Genomic DNA, 27,748 nt, shown 5'->3' on the forward strand with positions numbered 1-27,748 from the left:
GGTCTTTGTCTGATAAATTCTTTATTTTTTAAATTTTTTTTTAATCCTCACCTGAGGATATTTTTTCCATTGCTTTTCAGAGAGAGTGGAAGGGGGAGGGAGAGAGAGACAGAGAGACAGAGAGACAGAGAGAGAGAGAGAAACATCAATGTGAGAGAGACACATCGATTAGTTGTCTACTGCAGGCACCTCGAATCTCGACTGGGGTTAGGGATCGAGTCTGCAGAGGAGATATGTGCCCTTGGCCAGAATAGAACTCGAGACCCTTCAGTCCATAGGCTGATGTTCTAACCACTGAGAAAAACTAGCTAGGGCTAATTTTTTTAAATCCTCACCTGAGGATATGTTTATTGAATTTTTTAGAAAGAGGGGAAGAGAGAGAGAGAGAAACATCGAATAGTTGCCTCTTGCACACACCCCAACTAGGGATTGAGCCTGAAACCCTGGCCATGTGCCCTGACTGGGAATTGAACTGGCAGCCTTTTGGTACATGAGACAATACCCAACCAACTAAGCTACATGGGCCAGGGTTGATTAAATCTTATTATCTACCTTTTTTCACTGATTCTAAAATACACATTTTTAGCATTTTTGGATGAAATCTTAGATTGCATGAAATATGGTAATTGCCTTTTTATTACTCATTATTCAGGATTCTACTTTTCCTGAACCACCTCACTATGCATTGAAATGTATGTGTTATAGATTTCCTAGGTCATATTCCGACATGAAGATCCACTCCTGTCACTTGACAGGACCTGAAAAAGTTCACAAATTTCCCTCAGCAGCAGGTTCACAAAGCTTCTCTTGGTGGACTCGCTTCTGCATATGGCTAAGCTGTACCATTTTCTTCACATTTTTACTATCTCCCTTTTAAAGATCTAAATTTAGTTCCAAATAGAGGAAACCCCCTACTACAGCATTCAAAGACGTTTGGCAGTAAGATTCAAATTCCATATCAAGGATGCTCTTGCCCAAATCCCCAGTCCTGCTTCTCACCTTGGTTTTCAGCTTTAGCCAAGTGACAAACACTTATTGATGGACTTTTTTTTTTACAACAATGGATATATTATCTCATTGCAGCAAACTGTAAGATGTTAAAATGTTCTAGTCTCAAGAGTTTTTCCATAAAGGATTTAGTAGTGTAATGTTGCCATGGCTATCTCCTTTTCCAACCCTTTATTTAAGAACTTTGGTTATAGCCCTGGCTGGTGCTGCTCAGTGGTTAGAGCATCTGCAAACAGAAGGGTCTGGGGTTGGATTCCCAGTCAAGGGCATGTACCTGGGTTGCCAGTTGTTCCCTGCCCCTGGCCAGGCACGTGCTGAGGCAGCCAATAGATGTGTCTCTCTCACATGGATGTTTCTCTCTCTCCCTCTCTCTCTCTCTACTTCCCTCCCTCTCTCCTTTCCACTCTCTCTAAAATGCAATGGAAAAAATATCTCCAGGAGAGGATTAACAGAAAATTTTTTTTAAATAAAGAACTTTGGTTATGGGTGAAGCACAACATAAAACAAGTTTACATAACAGGCTGCACCACATAATCATAGATTACAGCTGGAGGTAAAAGAAAAATAATCACTTTACATATGATGACTCTCTAAAAAGAATTTAAATTACAAACCTAAACTGAAACCTCTTGGCTTTTATTAGACTATAGAACTGATAATATCCAGCTGGACTATATAAATTACTATGTTTAGAGCAGCACTTGACTCTTAACCAAATCCTCATGCTATTAAATCCAAGATGTTATCACTTTTAATAATTGGTAGGTGATATTTTCATATAAACACACATTACATTTATACCTGTGTGTGTTTCAGAGAAGCATTTGAAATTTTAAAATCGTGCCTAAATCCTATTAATTTACCAAATAAAAGTTATTTTACCTTCTGAAATATTCAAATTTTAAAACTTTCAACAATGTATTCCTTAGTTGAGGTTTAGAAGGAAGGAACACAGTCCTTGAAGGCCTGGTTGGTATTTGTCTCGCAGTGTGCTGCGTGCTTTTCTCACTTTATAAACAACTCCTCTCACCACCCCAAAGGTTCACTGTCCAGTTTTTACTGGTGAGAAAAGAGAAGCTCAAAGATGCTTGCCCAATTTCTAAAGCAGCGATTTTCAAGCAACTGGTGTGCCACAAGAATTTTTAAAACATGCAATACCTGACTATTTAATCAGGGGCACTGACCTCTTTTCCCTTAGATTGTCATTAAAAAATGACAACAGCCAACATTACAATAGCCATCCAGTATGATAGGATCAGAATTATACCTTTTTTTTTTTTTTTTTTGTCAGATGGACAAAAATATATTTTTTGGTGTGCTGCAGAATTTTAGTAGTTTATATGTGCATGAGATTAAAAAGGTTGAAAATCGCTGATCTAAAGCAAGTAAGTTTCAGAGCCAGTATTTTTCTTTTTTAATATTTACTCCAGAGCTCATGAGGTTTCCACTAAAAACCATCAATAAATTCAACATGTGATACAAGAAGCGTGGATTTACTCTGACAATAGCTTTGGCAGTGCCAACCCCAGTTTTTATAGGTGAGACTATAATCTGAAATGAACAGTTTAATGAGGAATACACCTGAGATCTCTCTCTCTTTCTCTCTTGAGCACGCCCCTTCTTTTCCCCCTCTCCTTCCCACAGGCACGTTTCCCTTGACTTTCTCCTAAGATCCAATGGCCCTTCTGCCTTTGTAACTTGTTTTCTGAGCCCACGCAGCCCAGCTAGCTCACTGTTTTCCACGGTTACTTCTACTTCTGTGCTTTTTGAAAAACAAAAACAATCATCCTCATTACGTGGTCTCCTAGACACTGAAATCTGAACCTTCTTGATATGCTATAGCAAGGTTTTAAACAAAGAGGTTTTGTTCAGTACCTGTTTTTGTGGGATGGTGTAACTATGCAGTCCATATCAGTCAACAAACACTGCATGCTGCTGATCGATGACTCATGAAATCTACTGTGAGATCTCTCTGCTCAGTTTCAAAACATTCATTTAGAATTGCATTTGTAAAATAGCCAACGGCTTATCACAGTATTTTTGCTATCTTGGCATGATTCTAAACAGATCAGATTTTTAATTTTAACTTGGAATTTTACTCTTTATGTTTAAAATTTTATCTGCATTGTGGTATAAGAAAAGCACTTAAGGAAAGAAAATTTATTATAAGTATATACATATCTTTTTAAAAAATACATTTGATTACATAATAAAATTTTCCTAAGTAAGCTTAGGAGTTAGATTTCAAAAATAAAAACCTCTGTAGAGCAGAAGTAACTTTTTCTCCTCTGTTCATCTTTCTGAAGGAAAACAATCTTTCAGAGAATATTATTTAGGTATTAGTTATGACTTTCGTTTGCCATTTGGGCCTTTTTCTCTTTGTATTTACATATGAGTGGTGATAATTGCTACAGTAATTTCCACTTTGGGCTTCTAATATCAAAATAACTTCTTTTCACATAGTTATTATAAGGAAGAGAAGAAAATATTTTCTTTTCCTATAGACAATATACTGAAATGAAAATGTAGTATACTTCTAAAACAAGGCAATGGCATATTGATGCTATTACGATAGGTGTCTCTTATCAATTGTCAGTGAGTGACACATAATTGAAAACAAAGGATGAGCAATAGTTTCACGATTTAAAATTTTCTCTTATTATTGTAGAAACTTAGTAAAAAAATGAATACCACACTGCACGATATGGCTTAAATCCTAACATCTTGGTTCTGACCTTCAGTTTTACGAATGTCGGCCTATTTCATCTCTGCAAAGAAATCTGTTGTCCACAAACACTTATGTCTGTGGTCAAGCGGCAGGTGCAGGCAATTCTTCAGGCCTCCCGCTTCCTTCTTACTGTGGCACTGCTGAGGGCGCAGGGCTCCCCGGCCAGGAGCATCCTTACCAGATGGGTGCCCTGTTTTCAGTCCTCCCTGAGGGTGACCTTCAGCATAGGGCAGGCCAGGAAAGCAAGAGCCCCCCCAGACTACAGGTGGTGTAGGAAGCAAGCAGGAATCCCCACCCCACCCCACTCCCCAAGTGCCTCGGGGGAGGCTGCGCTCAGAGCTTTGGGGGGGGGAGGGGGAGAGCGCAAGAAGAGTTGGAGTCAGTCCTTCCACCCACCCCCCAGCATCTGCAAAGAGGGACGAGGGAATATTCTGCAGTGATAGAAATGCTCAAAATTTCAATTGTGGGATTGGTTACTTGGGTGTCTAGAGAGGGTGTCCCAAAAAAATATATACACACTTAACAGCTGATAGCTCCATTTTGAAAATGAAATGTATTTTAATAAACACTGCCTTTATAATTAAAAAAAAAGAAAAAAAAGAAGAAGAGTTGGAGGTGGTGGGATGTCCAGGATTATCTACTGAGGTCCAGGTTTCTGGGGCTATTTCACCAATGGCCTGGCTTGGGGTGTCCGGGGAGAAGGCTCCCTGTGGAAAGCCCCAGCGTGGGGGGCAGCGGCAGCGCCACGGAGGGGACTCCAGAACCCGCCCAGCGGTTCCCTCCCGCCCAGCAGTACCCGCAGCCCAAGAATTCCCGCGCCCGCCGGTTTCCTAGGAGTCGCCATGGCAACGGACGCGGGTTCTGGACTCGCTTGCTCCAGGAGGAACTGGCGGGAGGCTGCCGGCCGGAGGCGAGCTCCCAGGCTCCCATGGAGAGCTTGGAGGACACGCCCGAGGAGCAGGAGTGCTGGAAGAGCCTGCAGTACCTCGAGTCCGCTATTGAACAATTCCAGATCAGCCCCAGGTGACGGCGCAGGCGGGCGCCCCGCCCCGCCCCGCCCCGCCCCGCCCCGCGCCGCGCCGCGCCGCGCCGCGCCACCTCCCCTTCCCCCCGCCGCGCCCCGCGCCCCTCGGCGGCCGGGTCCCGCCCGGGCTCCGCCGCTGCCCTGGCCCGCGCCGCAGGCCGCGGGGCTGCCGCCTTGATTCCTTCCATCTATTGCTGTACACTGAGGGCACAGACGTGGACGGGACTGCCTGGCTTCAATCCTGACGACCCTCTTACAGGGCCCATAAATTGGGCAAATTACTTCTCTGAACCTCAATCACCCCAATGAAAAAGAGCCGTGAGGATGATAAGTAGGGCCTTCTGCATAGTCAGCCGGGAGCAGCTAATGAGTCAGCCAGTTAACGTGTTTAGGAGAGTGCCATATATATAGTTCCACCTGTTATTCTTTGAGCCTTTTTATAGTTTTTATCGTTCACACTCCTTCGCCTCCTCTAATACAGGGCTAATGTTTGGGGGGGGGGGGGAGTGTGTATATATATATATATAATGTTTTTATTGATTTCAGAGAGAGGGAGAGAGAGAGAGAAACACCAATGATGAGAGAGAATCATCCATGGGCTGCCTCCCGCGCATGCCCAGGGGGGATGGAGACCCCAACCTGGGCTGCACCCTGACTGGGAATCGAATCATGACCTCCTGGTTCATGACTCCACACTCAACAACTGAGCCACACCAGCTGGGCTATATTTTTCTTTTTTAAACTCTGTAGAATTGGTAGGTAGCCAGCAGTAGGTTAACCTCTATGGGAATACTTACAATGCTCTAAGGCAAGGGCCACATGGTGCCAGATGGCCTAGCTGAGAGGGCAGCCCCTCTCACTAAAGGAGGGGTTGGGGAAGAAAGGGGCGTGGGGGAAGGAGGGGGGAAGGAGGGGGGAAAGGAGGGGGAAGGAGGGGGAGGGAGAACCACAGCTGTAATGGCGGTCCAGCCATGGGGTCTGATCAGTGAGACTGTGCTGTGGAGCTCAGTCTCCCCAGCTCAACTGTTTTAAATGGGTGCGTTTGTTAAAATGAATCAGGCTACACACAGGACCTGGTTCATTGGTGGTTGCAAAAGGCACATATAGGTGGTAGCGCGTGGTAAGCATCTTAGGCACACAGTGCCTAACCTGTTCTAGTTGTTTACTGATAGGAATGACTTCCTCCCTGGATTCCTTGGCTTTCTGTGGTGGGTAGTTCTCCAGCAAAATGAACCCGCTGGGCTCCGTGAGCAGACTGACGATGCCAGGTGCTCAGTGCGTGCGCGTTGCCTGAACAAAGGAACCACTGATGCACATGTTCATTCCTCTTCACCCTCAGTGCTAAGGACACGGTGTTGGTGCCCTGGTGTGAGCATGTGAGTGGCTGAGGCTCCAGTACTGACTGCAGTCCTGGGGTTAAGGTGGAGTTAGGCACTGGGAGACAGTCTACCCATGGACAAAAGCCCTGCCTTTGTGAAGTTTACATTCCAGGCAGGAAACCAATGACAAGCAAACCATATAATATGTAAGTTAGATAATAGTGGTAACTGCTAAAGAAAAAACAGCGGGAGGGAGCAGAGGGAATTGTGTGTGGAGTGTAATTTTAGATACCGTAGTCAAGGCTTAATTTTAAAATATTGTAGTATTACAACACCCAAGGAATTACTGAAAACATTACTCCACATTTTATAATCATATCCTGAAATTCTTTGGGGATTTTTTTGCACTTTTATTGTTTTCAAGTTTTTCTGAGATATAATTGACATTTAACATTATCTATTTGTAAAATTAACTACCTACATTTCATATAGCTACTGCCCACAATAGATTTTTTTTGCTTGTGGAGAAAGAGGAAGAAAGAACACATATGTTTAAGCTTAATAAAAATGAAGTTGAGCGAGCCCTCGTAGGGGTACGCCCACTTGAATCAACTTTTCAAGTGAATTTTCTTTCTCCTGAACCTGTCTCTAAGGTCCTCTTTTCTCTGACTTCCTAGTGAGCTGACAGTGGCCCCACCTTGGCTCACTATTTTCCCATAACGTTTGTAGAAAGCCAAAGCAGCCCCGCCTAGGCTCTCTCTTCATACTTCTTCTATCCTAGGCCTTTCCTGGTTTCATTGTCCCCAGCTTTAATATTCTATCAAAAAAAAAAAAAAAATACAAGAAGATAAATAGTAAAAAGGCATTGCTTGACTCCAGGAGGTAGAGGATTGCATTCATAGACTGGAAGGGTGAAGCACAGAGCTCTGGCAAATGTGCAGTGTTATAGATAACAAGAAGCATGTCAAGTTTAGGTGGCTGTTTGTATTTATTATAGTGATGTAGCCTCACTCAGGGTCCAGACAGGAGGCAAAAACCTCACCAGTATTTGAATAGGGAACATTTCCTTTTTCTTATTAAACATTAACAAGGATTTTTAACTAGTAAAAGGAAGTAAGGTGGTAAAAGAGGTCTTAAGCAGTATTGCAGTTGTGAATTCTAGAATGTAGTTATGACTCCCAAAGGCTGAGATTAAGACCTCCTTAGAGAGTGTTACCGGACAGGAGACCAAGCTCTGAGTGGGTCTGCCTAGCGCCAGCCGGTAGTGTGTGGGTTCTTGACTTTGTGCAGGAAAGATTTCACACCACCAGTCCACATGCCTATGAGGGAATGTTTATTAAAGCTGGGCCAGTAAAACAAGGAAGGGCTTAGCATAGAAGCAGTAACAGGAAAGCCTAAGCTGGGCTGCCCCAGCTCTCTGGGAAGTCAGAGAAAAGGGGGCCCTGGAGACAGGTTCAGGGGATTAGCCTGGGATGAGCTGCCACTGCCCATTGTTCCCCTGGTTGCAAGTCTCCAGGAGACTCTTAGAGTTTAGAAGATGCATGCCTGTAGGGGAAGAAATGGGGGAAGAAGAGAGGGAAGAAGAGGGAAAAAGGAAAGACTCGACTGCACCTCAAAGGGTCAGGGCTTGCTGGGTCCTTAGTCTTGAGGTTTTTATCCCTGTCTAGCAGGCAGAAATCTTAGAGGACGTCTTAGGGGAGGTCTTAGGGAAGGGTTTCAGCAGAATATTCATCAGATTTTTAGATGTGCTCCTTCAGGGTCAGTGGTCGCCACTGATTGGTCACTGTCAGAGGAAGGGGTCCTTAGTCAATGCAGCTGGTTCTGGTGTCGCCCACCTGGTTTTTCTGCTTTTTCTGGGCCTGGAGCTGAAATACAACTGAGGCCTAGAAGTTGTCTCTAGGGAGATGACCTTCTGCATCTGCTGTAAATGGCCAGTTTTTTCAGCTATCTGTCCCAGTTTCCCTATTCCACTTGTCTTGGCTTACTGGTCTCAAAAGGACATGGCTGGTGGCAGAGAAACTTGCCAGAGGGTATTGGCTGGAGCTGTCCATGGAGGTAGGCTTGTCCAGTGACCAAGGAACTTGCTGGATGCCTTGGTCTGGGGGCAGCAGGACTTTGTAGGACGTACTCTCTACTTATGTGTTTCTTGGTGCATTTTTGAGTTTTTGATCCCCGAACTGATTCCCACCTTCCTGGCTAGCATTGGGTGGACAGACCAGTGGAAGCTGTGATTGGTGTCTGCACAGTGGATTGTTTGAGGGGCCAGCCTGGTGCGACCAGCCAACCAGAGCTGGGAAGGGAGGGATGGAACCTGCCTGCCTCTTCCGCAGCCTGGGAGCACCACCCCCAACAGGAAAGGGGCTTGTCCAGCTCACTGAGGCCACAAATACCCCTGCAGGGCACAGTCCTGAGGGAAGAGGGAGAACAGCTCACAGGAGGACATTACTAGAATGAGACTCTCAGGGACTATTGTTTAAGAACTGGAGGAAAAGCTGAAAACCCCTGCTGGGGGCTGGGCAAGCAGAGTGCTCACTGGAATGTTTTTTAATCGAACCCACTGAGCCCAGGCTGCTTAAATTGCCCACACAAAAAAGCAACAGACTGAAGTCAATCTGAAACTGCAGCAAGCCAGTGCATAGGGAACTAGAATCAGAGACAGGGTAGGGACTGAGGAGCTGGCAGTGGAGCAGAGACTAACTCCCTCACAGTGAGCACCTGACAGCAACACCTCTAAGTAAGGGGAGTGATACCCTGAGCTACACTAGCCATCTTGCACACTAAAGACTCTACAGAAAACCCTGGAGTAAGACCCACAAGGTTGCAAAGTAGCTGACAAGAGGAGGTGGCCCACAGAGAGCCTCAGATCAACCATCTACCTAAGGACACCAGAACCAAACCTCAACAGCTCCTCACATTGGCTGATACACAAGCACCTGCCAGGAGAAATGAAATCAGCATACAAAACAGTGAGTCGCAGACAGCATAAGCTCCCCAGATGAAACTCACCTGATTGACTTTCTTTTTCATAGGAAAAAGAGAGAGGAAAAAAATTATTTTTCTTTATAAATTTTATAATTGTTTTTAACTTTAAAATTTTTTAATTAATTTTTTTAAGAATTTTGTTTTGCTTAGCTTGTATTTTGGTTATGTTTTGGGGGTTTGCTTTGTTTTGTTTTATCTGTGCTGCTACTATCAAGATTTTCTTGATATTCCTTGCTTAGTTGCTGGGACTTTATCATTATAACCAGTAAGTTTACTGCTTGTCTTTATAGTTTCCCTCATATCCCTTATTGGACTCCCTCACTGCCCAGGCTTTATCTCTCTCTCTCTCCTCTCAATCCATGGGCATAACTTTTATTTTTCTTCTTTTCTATCTTTCTTTTATTTTTCTCCCTTCTGTCTTCCTGTCTTTTTGTTGGATTGTTAGATTCTGTTTACTTTTTTATTGCATTTTAATTTTTTTCATTTTCAACTATTATCCTATTCCCACTCTCTCCCATAATTTATTGCTTGCCCTTCTTTCAGAATCTTTTCTCTACTCCCTTTATCTCCCAGTACCTTCTCTATTTTTTATATTTTATTTTAGTTTATTATTTTTTTAAAATTTTTGTTACTATTAACAATAATATTTTTCTCTCTCTAGCTTTACTTTTCTTTCTCTCTTTCTTTTGTAACCTTTTTATTTCTTTTCTTTTTTTTTCTTCTTTCTTCTTTTTTTTTTTTTTTTTTTGCTTTAGCATTTGTGTTCTCCCTTCACTCTCCCAGTTCTATTTTCACTTAGGTTGTTTTCATTGTGATTGTCAAGATATTTTGTAAGATACCCTTTGTTTCCTGGAAATTTCATTGTGTATTATCCAGCCTTGCCAGCACCCATACAACAGCTCACAGAATGTGGTTGGGGCTGAGACACACAGTTAGCCAACCTGAGAGGAGAGTTCTCCCAAGGACTGGTCAACAACAATCTGGACCCAACCACAAGAGGAGAGCCCAAAGAACCCACAAAAGGGAAAACCACAAAAGGGACACACTTAGAGCAAAGAACTCAGAAGTATAAGGAAAACACACCTCCGGGATCCACTGGACTCACAATACAAAATCCCTCCCCATAAGACGGGGAGACAGCAAATGTATCTAATATATAGACACAAACACTAAGGGCCACCAAATTGGGGAAACAAAGAAACAACCCCAAACTAAAGAAAAGGAAAAATTGCCAGAAAAAGATTTTGATGAGATGGAGTTAAGCAAGTTATCAAAAATAGAGTTCAGAGTAATGGTTATATAGGTGCTCAAGGAAATTAATGAGAACAACAAGACACTTAATGGTAAAGTGGAAGAATGTAGCGAAAATATGAAAAGGGAGCTAAATATCATAAATAAGAATCAAGCAGAAATGAAGAACACTATATCTGATATCAAGAATACACTGGAAGGAATTAAAAGCAGGCTCAGTGAAGCAGAGGATAGAATAAGTGATTTAGAAGATAAAGTAGAAAAAAACAATCAGAGGAGCAAAAAGAAAAAACACTTAAAAAGCATGAGGACAGTCTAAAGGAGCTTTGGGACAACATGAAGTGGAACAACATTCGCATTATAGGAGTGCCAGAGGGGGAGGAAAGAGAGCAAAGGATAGAGAACTTGGTGGAGAAAATAATGACAGAAAGCTTCCCTAGGCTGGTGAGGGAGAAAGCCACACAAGTTCAGGAAGCACAGAGGGTCCCAAACAAGAGGAACCCAAAGAGACCCACTCCAAGACACATTATAATTAAAATGTCAAATGTCAAAGACAAAGAGAGAATAGTAAGGGCTGCAAGAAAGAGACAAGCAGTGACCTACAAGGGAATCCTCATAAGGCTGACATCAGATCTCTCAACAGAAACTCTTCAGGCCAGAAGGGAGTGGCATGAAGTTCTCCAGGTAATGAAAAGCAAGAACATGCAACCAAGATTGCTTTATCCAGCAAGGCTATCATTTAAAATTGAAGGTGAAATAAAGAGCTTCCCAGACAGAAAAAGGCTAAAGGAATTCAGTACCACCAAACCAGCATTGCAAGAAATGCTAAAAGGACTGCTTTAAGAAAATGAAGGAATAGGGAGAGAAAGGTACATCAGCATAACGAGGAAAAATGACAGTAAATAAGTTTATATCAATAGTAACCTTAAATGTAAATGGAATAAATGGTCCAATCAAAAGACATAGGGTAGCTGAATGGATAAGAAAACAGGAGCCAAATATATGCCGCCTACAAGAGACCCACCTGAGAGCAAAAGATTCACACAGGTGGAAAGTGAAGGGATGGAATAAAATATTCCATGCAAATGGAAAGGAAAAAAGCTGGAGTAGAAATACTTATTTCTGACAAAATAGACTTCAAAATAAAGACCATAACAAGAGACAAAGAAGGTCACTACATAATACTAAAGGGATCAATACAACAGGAGGCTATAGCCCTTATAAATATATATGCACCCACTATAGGAGCACCTAAATATATAAAAAATTTCTTGGGGGGGACTTTAAGGGGGAGATCAACAGCAACACAATCATAGTGGAGGACTTTTAACACCTTACTGTCAGCACTGGACAGATCATCAAGACAAAAAATCAACAGGGAAACACAAACCTTAAATGACACACTAGATCTAATGGATTTAATTGACATCTACAGAACATTTCATCCCAAAGTATCAGAATACAGATTCTTCTCAAGTGCACATGGAACATTCTCAAAAATAGATCACATGTCAGGGCACAGGGCAAGTCTCTACAAATACAAGAAGGTTGAAATCATATCAAGCACCTCCTCGGATCACAGTGCCATGAAACTAGAAATCAACCACTATAAAAAAAACTCAAAAACATTCAAACACTTGGAGGCTAAATAGCATGTTATTAAACAATGAGTGGCTTACCAATGAGATCAAGGAAGAAATAAAACACTTCTTGGAAAAAAACAGAAATGAACAGACAACAACCCAAAATCTATGGGACACAGCAAAAGCAGTCCTGAGAGGAAAGTTCACAGCAGTATAGCCATACCTCAAGAAACAAGAAAAAGCGCTGCTAAACCATCTAACACAACAACTAAAAGAATAGAACGAGAGCAGCAAGAAAAGCCCTGAGGAAGTAGAAGGAAGGAAATAATAAAGATCAGAGCAGAAATTAATGACATAGAGACTAAAAAAAAAAAAAAAATCAATAAAACCAAGAGCTGGTTCTTTGAAAAGATAAATAAGATTGATGCACCTTTAGCCAGATTCACCAAGAAACAAAGAGAGAGGACCCAAATAAGTAAAATCAGAAATGAAAGAGGCGATATAGCAACCGACCCAACAGAAATACAAAGGACTGTAAGAAAATACTATGAGCCAGCTATATGCCAACAAACTGGACAACAGGGGTGAAATGGACAAATTCCTAGAAGCATACAACATTCCAAAGCTGAGTCAGGAAGAGGCAGGAAACCTGAATAGGCTGGTAACAACTAATGAAATTGAAGCAGTACTAAAAAATACCCAGCAAACAAAAGTCCTGGACCAGATGGATTTACAGGTGAATTTTATCAAACATTCAAAGAAGAACTAACACCTATTCTTCTCAAACTATTCCAGAAAATTCAAGAGGAGAGAAAACTCCCAAACTCTTTTTATGAGACCAATATAATCCTAATCCCAAAACCAGATAAAGACACTACAAAGAAAGAAAATACAGGCCAATATCCCTGATGAACATAGATGCTAAAATCCTCACTAAAACACTAGCAACCGGATCCAGCAATATATTAAAAAGATCATACACCATGACCAAGTGGAATTTATTCTGGGGATGCAAGGCTGGTATGACATCTGCAAATCAATAAATTGATACACCACATAAACAAATTAAAGACAAAAATTATATGATCATATCAATAGATGCAGAAAAAGCATTTGACAAAATCTAGCACCCATTTCTGATAAAAAGTCTCAGCAAAGTGGGAATAGAGGGATCATACCTCAACATAGTAAAGGAAGTCCTAGCCACAACCATCAGAAAGGAAGAAAACATAAAAAGCATCCAAATTGGAAAGGAGGAAGTAAAACTATCATTATCTGCAGATGACATGATATTGAACATAGAAAACCCTAAAAACTCCATCAAAGTACTACTAGATTTGATAAACAAATTTGGCAAGGTAGCTGGAAACAAAATCAACATCTGGAAATCAAGGGCATTCTTATACACCAACAATGAACTTTCAGAGAGAGAAACTAAAAAAAATAATACCATTTACAATTGCAACTAAAAAAATAAGATACCTAGGAATAAACTTAACCAAGGATGTAAAATACCTGTACTCAGGAAACTATAGGACACTGAAAAAAAAAAAATAGAGGAAGATATAAACAAGTGGAAGAATATACCATGCTCATGGATTGGAAGGCTTAATATCATTAAAATGTCCATACTAGCCAAAGCAATCTATAGATTCAATGCAATTTCTATTAAAATACCAACAGCATATTTCACAGATCTAGAACAAACATTTCTAAAATTTATATGGAATCAAAAAGGACCCCGAATAGCTGCCCCCATCTTGAGAAAGAACAGAGTGGGAGGGATCACTTTACCAGATATCAAACTGTACTACAAAGCCGTTGTAATCAAAACAGCCTGGTATTGGTACAGCATCAGACATATAGATCAATGGAACAGAACAGAGACCCCAGAAATAGAAGACCATACAAGAAATAGAAGGCAAGAGCATACAATGTAGTAAAGACAGCCTCTTCAATAAGTGGTGCTGGGAAAATTGACAGATACATGCAAAAAAATGAAACTAGACCACTAACTTTCACCATACACAAAAATAAACTCAAAATGGATAAAAGACTTAAATGTTAATCTCAAGACTATAAAAATCCTGGAAGAAAACATAGGCAGTAAAGTCACAGACATCTCACATAGTGGAATTTTCACTGATATATCTCTTAGGGTAAGAGAAACCAAAGAAAAAATAAACATGGGACTACATCAAACTAAAAAGCTTCTGCACAGCAAAAGATAACAGCCTCAAAATAAAAAGGAATCCCATGGTCTGGGAAAACATATTTGCAAAGGATGTATCTGATAAGGGGCTAATTTCCAAAGTGTACAAAGAACTCATACTACTCAGCAAGAGGAAGACAAACAACCCAATTAAAAAATGGGCAAAGGACCTGAATAGACACTTCTCCAAAGAGGACATACAGATGGCCAAGAGACATATGAAAAAATGTTCAATGTCACTATTCATCAGAGAGATGGAAATTAAAACCACAATGAGTATCACTTCACATCTATCAGAATGGCTCCCATCAACAAATCAACAAACGACATGTGCTGGCGAGGGTGTAGAGAAAAGGGAACCCTAGTACACTGCTGGTGAGAATGCAGACTGGTGCAGCCACTATGGAAAACAGTATGGAGGTTCCTCAAAAAATTAAAAATGGAGCTGCCTTTTGACCCAGTGATCCCACTTCTAGGAATATATCCTAAGAATCCTGAAACACTAATCAGAAAGAATATATTCACCCCTATGTTCACAGCAGCACAATTTACAATAGCTAAGATCTGGAAACAGCCCAAGTTCCCATCAGTAGATGAGTGGATAAAAAAACTGTGGGACATTTCACCATGGAATACTATGCAGCTGTAAAGAAGAAGGATCTCTTACCCTTTGGGACAGTATGGAAGGACCTGGAGAATATTATGCTAAGCTAAATAAGCCAGGCAGAGAAAGACAAACATCACATGGTCTTCCTTATATGTGGAGTCTAAAGAACTTAATAAACTGATGAACAGAACTGATTCAATAACATGGAAGCGTGGATCAGACTGATGAATCTCAGAGGGATGGAGGAGGGCGGTGGGTGGAGGGGGAGAGATTAATCAAAGAACTTCTATGCATATAGGCACAACCCGAGGACACAGACAATGGTTGGAGAGGGATTGGGGAGGGGGTCAGTGAGGGGTGGAATTGGTCACTGGGGAGAAAAAAGAACATCTGTAATATTTTGAACAAAATAAAAAACAACAACAACAAAAAACAATGTCTCGGAATTATTTGGTTAGAAAAGAAACCCGAAAATCATTTTAGCAAAAATGAAGTGAATGCCTTATGAACACTGTGTAAGTTCTTTCTTATGTTTAGATAAATCAATTAGAGCTTAAATTGTATGATTCACATTTTCAGCACTTTGTAAAATTAAAGTAGTGGTTGAGTAAATTAAGATACACCCCTCACCCATTCCACACACATGGGCCTCTGGCCAAGGAATGTACTTTTCCTTTCTCTACATTTTTCTTGTGATTTGTATTACTCTCAGAAAAATGAGACTGTACAGTTCCATGGTTTGCATGGTACTGTTACTCTCTTAAAATTCCTAACAAATTAAATACATAAAAAAGCCCAAAAAACTTACTATGTGACATGCACCCTTCAAAGTACTTCTAAGTATTAACACACTAATCTTGACAATAATTCTATGAAATAGGTGTTATTATTTTGCATAAAACGAAACTAAGGCACAGAAAGGTTAAGTAATTATGTAATGTCACATAGCCAAAATAATCAGTTACGGTGCTTTCAGCTACAGCTGCATTTATTATATAACATTACAGGGAAACCAGAGGCATGAAAGATTTCAGAGCTAGTTGAGTCGATGGCTAAATAAAGTCATCAGTCAAAATTATTTCCATCCTTTTTAAAGCTCATCATCTGTGTTCTGGCTTTGCCCTTCTGGCTGGACCCTCTTGTGGTCACCAGATGACTATGGCAGTTCTTGGCATCATTTCCACGTGTGGCAATATCCAGAGTCACAGAGGAAAACTCTCCCCTCACATCCCTGTGTAGGACAAGCACAGACACCCTGTCTTCAGAGCTGGCACTGAAAAGTCTGGTGATTCTACTTGGGCTTTTACGGCTTTCTTTTTTTAGCTGACATTTTAGAAACTGATAGTTCTGGAAAGTCTGATCAACCTCAGAAAGAGAGGTTGCATACAAAACACTGGCCTTCTGGTTACTGTTTGAGATGCCTGTCATTAAAGGTCGGTAGGAGGAGTTTACAAATAGCGCTCCTGGCCTGCTCAGACTTTTCAAGAGTTGAGTTTGAAAATCAGATACAATATAGTTACATGATCATTGCAAAACAGCAGTTCTCAAAGTTTTGGTTTTAGGACCTCTTTTATGGTCTTAAAAATTATTGGGGACCTCAAAGAGCTTTAGTTTATGTTCTCTCTATTTATAGTTATCATATTAGACATCTAAAAGAAGAAATTCAACCCTAGACGGTTTGGCTTAGTGGTTAGAGAGTCAATCCAAGGACTGTAGGGTCCTGGGTTCCATTCCAGCCAAGGTCACGTACCTTAGTTGCAGGCTCGATCCCCAGCCCTGGTCGGGGAGCACGAGGGGGGAGGCGCCAATAGATGTGTCTCTCTCACATAGATGTTTCTCTCTCTCCCTTCCACTCTCTCTGAAAAGCAATGGAAAAAATATCCTCAGGTAAGGATTAAAGAAAATAAATAAATAAATAGAGAAATTAATTTAAAATAATGATAAATCAATTCCGTGTTAATATAAGTAACATATTTTAAAGAAAAACTATTTTTCAAAACAAAACTTTAATAAAACTAGTGTCTTTTTTCTCTCTTCATTTTTGCAAGTCTTTTCAATGCCTGGCTTAAGGAAAAATAGCTGAATTCTCATTCAATCTGCCATGTAGTCACATAACCTGTGGCCTCTGGAAAACTCCACTGACCACTTGTGAGAGAATAAAAGAAGAAAAAGCAAACAAAATCTTAACATTACTATGACAATAATTTTGACCTCGTGGATTCCCTGAGTGTCTTGGAGCCCCAGAGGTCCTCAGACCACACTTTGAGAACCACTATCTTAAAGTATTTTCACTTGATATGCCTGTGCATAATTTATAATGGCTTCTAGTAGTAGCACCCATAAAACAATAGATGAAATATTAAAAGGAGGCTTATAAAAAGATCATATTGTTATTGGTGGAAGTGGAGTTCTTGGGGGGCTGCTAGGAAAAGAATTTCCTGAGGCCCCCATGGGAGGATGGGGCTTCATAGAAGCTTTATTGATGGTGTAAAATTAAGGGTGTTCTCCTCCAAGATCCCATCCCTGTCCATCTCGCCATGGAAGAAGCCCAATCTTGTGTTCAGCAGGGCCAGAATAAAGGCTGGGGCCCATAATTTCTGCTCCATATTAAAGTCCAGTCCAGTCCAGCATCCTGCATGTGGAGTCCATATGGCCATGGGCCATGCAGCTGCTTAAGGCCACAGGGCTATGGAGGGAGAACAGGCGAGCTCACGGGCAAATGTGTGCCACAGAGCAAGTGAGAACAAGAGCCAGTGCAAGAGAGAGGGAACTCTTTGGGGATTATAACCAGGAGTTTTCACACACTTCTGATGAGGCCCACCCCCTAGTCATTGTTCCCTAGGCTAGACTGACAGACAAGCACCTTCCCTACGTCACCCTGACTTCACAGAGCATGTGCCAATCTCCCCCTTTATTCGATCCCTTCCCCAGTGATCTGCAGGGAATGGACTGGTGGTTCCCTGAGGAGTGTGAAGCTGTAGCTTCCTGGTGACGCCACCCACATGACCATGTTTATAATGTCTGACCTTCCCTTTGCTCTCTTCCTATTGTTAATATTAATAAACTAGCTAATTACAATGATATTAATATCTCAGAAAATGGAAATGAGTATTAGTGGAGCAAAATGCCACTAGTCCAGGGAATTGGATAATCCAGCAAAGTCCTAGTGAAAACCTCAGGCTATCAGTAGATGATTCAGAGGTTTGTTCACTTTATCAACCCTTTGAATCTTTAAAGCATCATATGACTTACACAAAAACATACTCACTAATATATATATTTTAAGGAAGTATCTACTACAAAAGCGCATTTAATCTCCTTTTTTCCCCAGAATTAGCATATCAGATGATTTGAAAGTTGGCTTTTTCAGCACAGATCGTGCTACTCAGACAGATTCCAGTGAAATTTTGCCATTAAAAGAGTTAAGCTCATCTACACAAAACCTAGTGCAGGTAAGTTTGGATTAATGTGAAGCTTCTGAGATAATTTTTTCAAGTATTAATTGCCTTTATGTTTCTTTCCTTGATAGAACTGAAATGATTAAAATTTTTATTTTATTTTTTATTTTTTAAAAATATATCTTTATTGATTTCAGGGAGAGGAAAGGAGAGAGAGATAGAAACATCAATGAGGAGAGAGTCATTGATCGAGCCCACAACCGGGCATGTGCCCTGACCGGGAATCGAACCCCGATCGCCTGGATCCTAGGTTGACACTTACCTGCTGAGCCACGCCCGGGCGGGCAATTAAAATTTTTAAAATGTTAGCATCTTTTACAAACTGAATTAGATGACCATTGTGCTTTTAAAAATTATCGATATGGCCCTAGCTGGTGTGCTCAGTGGTTAGAACACCCGCCATCGGACTGAGGGTGGCGGGTTCCATTCTGGTCAAGGGCATATACCTTGGTTACAGTCTTGATCCCCCATCAATGTTTCTCTCTCTGTGTGTCTCTCCCCCTCCTTTCCATTCTTTCTAAAAAAATCAATGGAAAAAATATCCTTGGGTGAAGATTAACAAAAAAAAATTATCAATATGAACCACTACTTATATTTATGTCATATTTATGTTGTTTAGCAAGCTGTTGTTACTCTCTTTGGAATTCTTTGGACATCTGTGAACATTTTCTATGTATGATACTTAAAAAAATTGTAGAATGTAAAGAATAATATCATGAATAACTGTGTTACCCCACATACAGTTTTGTCAAATAGTTCCTTTGGGCCTTTTTTGATTGTAAAGAAACAGAACATTTCATATATATTAGATATCAAGAGTTACTATTAAAATCCCTAATCAATAAAACTGTCACATGGGACAGCATCCTACTACTATAAATACTCCTGTGTACTTTGTTTCTGTTTTTTCACTTAACAATAGAACTTGAAAATAATTCCATATTGGTAATAGGATTTCCTCATCTACTTCACAAGTACATCATATCACAAAATGCATAATTTATTTAGCTACCCCCCATTGATGGACATTTTGGTCATTTCAAATATTTTCCTGTGATAATTTTGTACATACTCATATGCCAGTCCTTCTGTGGTGTAAATTCTTAAAAGTGGAATTTCTGAGTGAGAGGATGTATGCGTTAGTCATTTTGAAGGATATTGCCAAATTGCCCTGCATAGAGATTGTACCTATTTACACTCCCACTAGTAACTTCTGAGGCTGACTCTTTTCCTATATACTTGCCAATTTGCTCTCTTTTTTAATGCCTTCAGGAAAGTTTATAACTGTACTCCTTTGCAACTAGGCATGTCCAAATGACTAAGTTCCAATCAGTAGAATTTAGATGGAAATGTTATGTGGCAGCTTTGGGGGACCTTCTCAAAGACACAGTTCACATGCACTGTCTACCATTTTACTTCTTCCTCTCCTCTCCCTCCCCTGCCCTTCTTTCCTTTTTATTCCCCAGCATCTTCGAGTTGTTGGTTGTGTTTTGGTCATATTGTATCTAGAGTTTATAGCATCTATGGGAGACTGTGGTCCAGCAGGAGCTTGTTTGGCCACACCAGAATCCCTGTGCCTCCCTTCTACAGAACATGCAGTCCGTACAGGGCTGGTTCTTCTAAAAGCAGTCATCTCTGCTTGTTCCGCAATTTAAGGAGTTTCTTTTATTTATTTATATTTTTTTTAAAAAAGATTTTTAAATTCATTTTTAAAGAGAGGAAGAGAGAGGGAGAGAGAAAAACATCGATTGGCTTCCTCCTGCATGCCTCCTGCTGGGAATCAGGCCCACAACCCTGGCATGTTCCCTGACCAGGAATCGAACAAGCAACCTTTCAGTGCTCAACCAACTTAGCCACACTGGCCAGGAGTTTCCTAAGACTTCACTTGTTCTAGGACATATTTTTTAATGATTCCTCAAAATAGTGCCCTTTATAAGTTGAAAGCATGATGTAAAGAGAAAGGAGTGAGTCAATGTCTGTTGAAATCTGAGCTTTCCACTTACTGGCCCCATAATGTTAGACTAGTCAGTCACTTAACCTCTAGAAGCTTTGATATCCTTACCTGAAAAATGAAAACTTGCACAAAGTATGAGGATACTAAAATGAGATTCTTCCCAGGATGCTATTATACCAAGTATCAAACTCCAAAGTGAGTGTGAGTTATATCCCATTGGTAGAATTTGCAAAGGGAGTGTTGCACATCAGATCAAGAGTAATAAAAAAGGGGATCTGGAGGTGAAGAGGAAAAATTGCTGAGTCGGTTTCTTTAGAAAACACTATTCCACGCTCTTTGTTGGGGGTGGGGTAGCAGAAATGGTCTTCCTCGACTGACAGCCAGTAAGGCAGGCTTCTGTGGAACTCGAAATGTTTGCTGCTATTGGAAGACACAGAGGATTGGTGCTTGATCCATGTATAAGGAAGCTAAAGTGGGCTGTGACAAGAAGACAGAGTGGCTAAGTTGGGATCAGTCTACACTTCAGAGTGGTTGAGGTGAGGGATGTGTGATTGTTTTCCATGGACTATATGTGGTCTGTGAGTGAGAGAGAGAGACACACAGAGAGAGAGAGAGAGAGAAAGAGAGAGAGAGCATGCTAGCTAATGTGGGGTCATTCTGGGTCCTATCCAGAAGAGTGATCTAGAAGGACAGAAGACTCCCCAGTAGCAAGGAGAGGGAAAAGGAGAACTCCAGATTCATAGGGACTGAGGAAAGAGTAGGAATGATCACCAGAGTAGAGAAGCATATGCTTAGGTCAATATTCATCGGCAGGAGAGAGGGTCCTGGCAGGAGAGAGGGCCCCAGCAATGGGAATCTCTAGAGAAGCTATGCTAATGCCCAAGGAAAGAAGAGATAGTTCTCTTGACCTGCCAGTCCTGGGTGAAACCACCCCACTAGGTAGGAACAGCCATGCTCCCTTATCCTTTGTCCATGTTGGAGACACAGCAGCTAGAGTGTGGGAGGAGAGGTGAGAGAGGAGAGAGCTCAAGAGTGAATCACACTCTTTCCCTTGACAGGCAGCTGCCAACTGCTGCCCGTAATAGGGAGAAGTCTTCCCTATGAATGAAGTTGGAGTGGTCATATTAACTCCTAGTGGTCATATTCCAAATGCTACTATGAGGCTGTGATGTGAGTGACAGTAGGACTTTCTGTTCCCAAGAATGAACAAAATGTCATGGAATTGTGTAAAGTTTTCATTCAGGGCAGGGACATATGACCTGGGAATACATTTTAAATGGATGGTGAGAAACAGAAATACATTGTGTTTTGATGATCACAAATAGTAACATGCTGATCAACAGGCTGGTTATATATTTAAGTGGTTGGCTAGTGGATTCATAACAAACGTTGGTTTTGCTCATCTTTTCTGATCCGAAAATCACATCTTGAAAACTATACCTTTGATGTATGACAAAGGATTGTTGTTAGCACAGGACATTTTATTCTGTATGAGAGTAAATTGCTAGAAACCTCTTCTTCCATATTCCATTAATTTATATTCCTTTAGCAGATTAATTGGAGTTCCCAATATACAGTGGTACCTTGGTTTTCAAACGTCTCCGTTGAAGAACATTTCGGTTTACAAAAGCCCTAAGCCCGGAAGCAAATGCTTCGGTTTTCGAACACACCTCGGAAGTCGAACATCCCACACACCTTCCACTGAGTGCAAGATCCTGAGGCCTAGCTGTTGGCTGTTGATTCCTCGGTTTTCGAACGTTTCAGAACTTGAACAGTCTTCCAGAACGGATTACATTAGAAAACCAAGGTACCACTGTACACAGAATTTGACAGGTAATCTTAAAAGTCAGGACAATCCCCTGACCAGGTACCCAGGTTACATGCCCAGAACCAGGCATGGCGTTGCAATCTTAACATAAAGGGCCCTCTACAATAATGTATGGTTTTCTGTTTTTAGGTTATTAGATCCCTTCAGGTGGATTTTGGGTTCCTGAAAGAATTGCTTCAGCTGAAGTTTGAGGACGGTCTTAAAGAGGAGTCTTTCAATCTCTTTACTACTCTACATGACAGGATCCTAGCAATTGAAAAACATTATCAACAGGTAGAAGTTCTCTGATTTCCTTCATTTTGTGTGTGGATTGATTTTGTGCTTAGATATGTATGTACTACAGTTTTGAACTTATCAACTTTTAAGGACAATTTAATTTGTATATATGTGCCCCATGTAATAGCTTCACAGAGATACATATAGCTATGTATATATGCAGCTTTACTATGTGTCAGGAGCTTTTCTAAGTACTCTGTATATGAATGTATTTAATCCTCACATTAACCTTATGAAGTAGGGACCACTATTATCCCTCTTTTACAGTTGAGGAAACTGAGGCTCAGAAAGGTTAATTAACTTGCTCAAGATCACCAGTTTAAAACTGCCGAGTTTAGGTTCCAGGCCAGACAACTTGATGCTTGCATCTGGCTCTCAGCCACAGTTTTATGTGATCTTATTGGTGTTTTAATGGCTCGTTGGGAGACAAAGGCATGAACACTCTGCTGCTTTGAGAACTTTCTTAAAATCTTTGGTCAGTTTAGCATATTTATCTGTCATTACGAATAGGCATTACTCTTATTTCCCTGTTATAAAACAAAAGCCTCGTCTCCATCTATTGTCAGCCACCCCATTCTAAGTAGCATACTAAGCCTTTTAAATGCATTTCCTCTTTAAATTCCTTAACAATCCTAAAGTGGAAATGCTATTAGGCCTGATGTACAAGCTCCGAAACTGAGCCACCAAGGCTGCGTAACTTGCTTAAGGGCAGACAGATAGTAGTAAATGGCACAAAGGTATTGAAATCCAATTCTGTCTAATTTTAAACCCCATTGTTGTTTACACCCCATGCTGGAAGCAGAGTTGGTATCAGAATCAAGGGTATTTTTCTAAATGTACCACCCTTCCTTGTTATCCTAAAGAGACCTGGTCAAATGTTGATTAATCAGAAAAGAAATAAGTTATGGATTAGCAGCTCTAGATTTCTTTTCATGAGCATATCTCATTCAAAAAGTGGAAGGACCGGAAGAGGCTATGAATTGCAAATAGATTTTACTACTTTTAAAAGAAGTTCTAGGAAAACACTAAAAAGACTTTGATATGTAAAATGAAATAAAATCTTCAAATTATTTTTATTTATTTTATCTATATGACTCTCTATTGCTTTTGGTTAAGTGTAAGTCAAAATGGAATGTTATAAGAGCTGTAGCATAGGAGAAATGATTATAAACTGAAGTTCTTAAGAGATTGTGATGATTTGAATGGTTTTATAATGAGCTCCTCCCTAGTAGGTGTGAGAGTTGTTTTTGTAAGTATATTATGGTGCTCACTGTACTTATTTTTGGTTTGCAGAATGAGGAAAACATAAGAAAATGCTGCCAGCAGCAGTTGGCGGATGCCATAGCTATTATCCGAGGAATGTACAAGGTGGGTTTTAGTGCTGCCTGCGCAAGATCGGCTTTTTATCTGAGAAGGGCACACAGTGGGGCTCACTATGGCTTCCCGGTCTGAGTTATGTCAACATAAAAAAGTTCAAACCTGTAGATAATTATTATGAGTTTATTTGAGCAAAACTGATGACATAAGCAGGGGAGCAAGATCTCAAATGCTCTGCAGAATAACAGTTTTGCATCTTTTTAATGCACTTAAAATTAAGGGGTAATGTAAAGAATATACATAGAGCTGGGAGAAAGCAAGGTGGGGTTGGATTACAGGATAGTTAACAAGATTATGTGCTTTCTGGAGGGTGGTTACAGCTATTTCAAAGGTGTGTTAACCCAGATGCACAGAAACAATGGACAGGCTTGTTTAAGGCAAAGATAAACCCTTGACTAAAAGGTTATAAGCTTGGGTGTGACTACCCATCGTGACCTGCCAAGTTAGGAATTTATTATTAGATCAACCTGTGAGGTTACTTTCCATAGAACCCATTTTGTTGTCTACAGTTTTTGCCTTTGAAGATCTGTTTTCTCAATTTTCAGGTCCCTGAAGAGGGATTAGGCCTAAGATTGTTCATGCTCACATAAAATTTAACAAAATAACACTTTATGGTGGCAGATAAAACTTTCCAGAAACTGGAGAATTCCGATCTGGTATCCAAAGTGCCTGGGCAGGTGATGAAGCAATCCAGTTTGCTTGGTGGGCATGCAGTTGGATAGCAGCAGGTCAGATATCTTAAGAGAGTTCATCGGGCCCACAGTAAATCCCAGTGAACGGTCTCTGACTCTCAGTGGAGTAACTTTTCTAATGATGAGGACACTATCTGCTAGACTGGTGCTTCACTCCCCTACGTGATGGAAAAATGCATAGTTTTCAATGATTTCTTTTGAGGCTTAGTAAAGGTATTATACTTCTTTCAGTAGTTATTAATCTTTTATTTCATTTCAATATGCTTCCATAAAGAAATATTTTTTATTTACAGCAAATTGTGCATTGATTGCATACCTCTTTTTATAGCACTTAACACATTTGTGTTTAATTGTGTGATTGCTTGTTGCAAGTCTCTGTTCTGTGCGGGACTGTGAGCCTCATCATGGCCGGATGTTGTCTGTCCTATTCACTGCTGTGTTCTGCCTCTTAGCACTGCGCCTGGTACGTAATTAGCAATCAGTTAAGAATTGCAAAATGAATGGACAGTTGCCTGTACTTGTGGCAGATACTGGTCACTCAGCAGTCATTCTCCCTCCTAGTTTTTAAAAACTTTAATAGCAGAAGCCCTTCTTACTCTACAAGACAAAATGTTAGATCCTTTCTTTCTTAGCTTCCTTTTCAGCTATAGCATAAGCATGGGCAAGGTCAGGTTACTTTGACCATTGGGACCTGCAGGTAAGTTGGCTGTGACACTTGGGGAGCAAGTTGTTTTCTCTAGTCAAAAGAGACTCATGAGAAGAAATACCCTTCTTTTCCTTTGCTTGACTTTGTTATATCTCCTTCTGATGCTTGAAATTGCTGCAGCCAACCTAAAAACAAGGACTGAGACACTTTGGCTGTGCCAAGGGTGGCAGAGTGGAAAGTTAGAAAGCACTGGGGTCATTGATGACATCACGGAGCAACTAAAATAACTCTGGAGTTGCCCTACCTCAGACCTTTTTATTTCTTGAGATAATAACTCCCTGAGTGTTTAATCCACTGTCAGTTGGCTGTTCAGTTACTTGCAGCTGAAAATATATATCCCAGGACCTATTGTTCAGTCAGCAATCTCTGAGTCTGCACCCAATGGTGTTTCCAAAGGTGGCCTTGACATTATCTTCTATGCACCTTGTCCTCTGCAATGTTACCTAGCTCCTTCCCCACCAGAGGTGGAACATAATTCCCCTCCTGTGAATCTGGGCTGGACCCAGTGACTTGTCATAAGACAGAGTGTGGAGGAAGTGGTGCTGCATGATTTCAAAGGCCCGGTTGGTTAAAAGAGGCCTTGCAAATGCATCTTTATGCTTTTGGAATGTTTGCCCTCTGGATTCTCCTCTCTGATTCCAGCTGCTATGCTTGAGAATCCTTAGCTGTTTTGAGGGTCTACATGGGGTACCGGGTCCACAGGCCCAACTGAGCCTAGCTTTCAAGTCATCCAGTCTCCAGCCATTCATTCTTCTCATCCCTACATCGTGGAGCAGAGATGAGCCATCTGCTGTACCTGTCCTAATTCCCTGACCCACAGTGTTCGTGAACATAATAAATAGTTGTTGTTTATGCTGATAGGTTTAGGGAGATGTGTTATGCAGCAGTAAATAGATAGCTGGAACACTGACATCAATAAGCAATTTCTTAAATACATTTGTTGGAGAGATTCCTTCTCTAATGGTTCTGGCAGCACAGTCATAGCATTGTGGTTGACAGTATGGTGTGTTTTGGAAAAAGGACTCGAGAGTCAGACTACTTGGGTTCAAATCCTGACCCTGACCTCAGGCAAAGTACTGAATCTCTCTGCCACAGTTTCCTTATCTGTCAAATGAGGCTCACAAAAGTACCTGCCTCATAGGCCTGTTCTGAGGATGAAATGAATTGACCTTTGTGGAGCACTTAGAATGCCTAGCACATGATATGTGCAACATTTGCGTTTGTGAAATAAACACTTTCACGTATTCATGGCACTCCTTGGTGTTGGTATCTTTTTCTGTCCCTTAATTATCAGAGAACATTTAGGTGTGTAGCTTTCTGTCTCTAGACTGCAGATTTCAGATATGATAAAGTACCTTTAAGAGATTGGTTGGAGAGCACAAAAGGGGAGGCAGGGGGCATGTTAACAGACTATTCAATCGCCCAGGCAAACAAGGCAAGGACTATGGTGGCAGTGGGACAGGGAAAGAAAGGATGGGTTCAGGAGAGATTTAAGAGTGGACTGAATAGGTCTGGTGAGTTGGTGAAGCTGTAGAGGGGCTTAAAAGGACAGAAAATGGGTTTCGGGGCTTGTGCTGCTATTAATGGGGGGAGACAGGATGGATGACAGTGAAGATGAAGAACTCTGTTCAGACCTGTTGACTTTGAGATGCCTCGTAACACCCAGGGCACTAGTGGGATAATGTGTCTTGGCCTCTGCAGAGTGTTTGATGTGCAGGCTTAGCTACGAATAGATGGGAAGGATAGGTCTACATGATCAATGCTATTCTTTAAAAATCACCCAATTTAAAAGGCTGTTATTATCATATAGATTATTCTGTTTTCACCTTTTTTATGTCCACTGTATATCATATACTGATTTTTTTAATTCATGCTGTGCAGACTATATCAGTGTTATGCTCCTGCTGGACTCTTAAGTCCACCCTGATATATTCTTCTTCTCAGTCTACTGGTATTCACTATATAATATAGAGCAATTTTATTTTAGTTATTTATTCATATATTTTTAATCCTTACCCAGGGATATGTTCTTATTGATTTCAGGGAAAGAGGAAGGGAGAGGGAGAGAGAGAAACATCTATGTGAGAGAGAAATCGTCCAGTTGCCTTCCCTAGGCACCCTGACCGGGGATCAAACCAGCACCTAGGTGTGTGCCCTGACTGGTATAATACTATGCTACAGTCTACAGCACTTCAGCATATCGTTCAATATAAATATATTGACTAAAAATTATGTACAAGTTACAAAAATAAATTAACTTACAAGACAGTAGCTTAAATAAAATATGAAATGGTTTCTGGTGTTGATTTTTAACGCTGCTTCTCCCCCCCTTCCCCCCCCCCCCCCCCCAGCAATTCTTTCATGAAGAAGAACAGGAGACTTCCATGCAGGACTTAGCTACTGTCAAAATAAATATTTTGTTAAAAAGACTGAAGGACAAGGAGGAAATGATTAAGGAATTAAAAGAAGAATTAGAACAATACGAAGAATTGGGATTTCAAAGATTTGTAAGTTTCAAAGCAAAGAACAATTAATTTTAACATATGTAAAAAAAGTTATAACTGTCTAAAAGCTTGGATTAAGAATCAAGGAAATACAAGAAAAGTATCTTGGGCATCTCTGCACAACATAAGCCAATCCAACCCTTTTCTGCTCAATGGCACGTTCTAGAAAACCCATATTAGTTATAAATAGGAGCAATATAATTGTTCTTGATTTTTTTAATAATGGCAATAAAATAACC

At 40.7% G+C, this 27,748-nt stretch overlaps 1 protein-coding gene across 1 annotated transcript in view; it reads left to right on the forward strand.

Annotated features, from left to right (window-relative positions):
• Nucleotides 1–4,596: 4,596 nt before the first annotated feature.
• LOC308567053 (uncharacterized protein C10orf67, mitochondrial) overlaps nucleotides 4,597–27,748 on the forward strand; it is a 95,763-nt gene continuing 72,611 nt past the window's right edge. The window contains exons 1-5 of the mRNA XM_081158220.1: nucleotides 4,597–4,759; nucleotides 18,046–18,166; nucleotides 22,084–22,227; nucleotides 23,524–23,598; nucleotides 27,357–27,512. Of these exons, the coding sequence (XP_081014346.1) occupies nucleotides 4,665–4,759; nucleotides 18,046–18,166; nucleotides 22,084–22,227; nucleotides 23,524–23,598; nucleotides 27,357–27,512 (591 nt within the window). The 5' untranslated portion in view covers nucleotides 4,597–4,664. The remainder of the gene's footprint in view (nucleotides 4,760–18,045; nucleotides 18,167–22,083; nucleotides 22,228–23,523; nucleotides 23,599–27,356; nucleotides 27,513–27,748) is intronic.

This window comes from Miniopterus schreibersii (assembly GCF_964146895.1).
Source record: "Miniopterus schreibersii genome assembly, chromosome: 1".
Classification (NCBI taxonomy): Eukaryota; Metazoa; Chordata; class Mammalia; order Chiroptera; family Miniopteridae; genus Miniopterus; species Miniopterus schreibersii.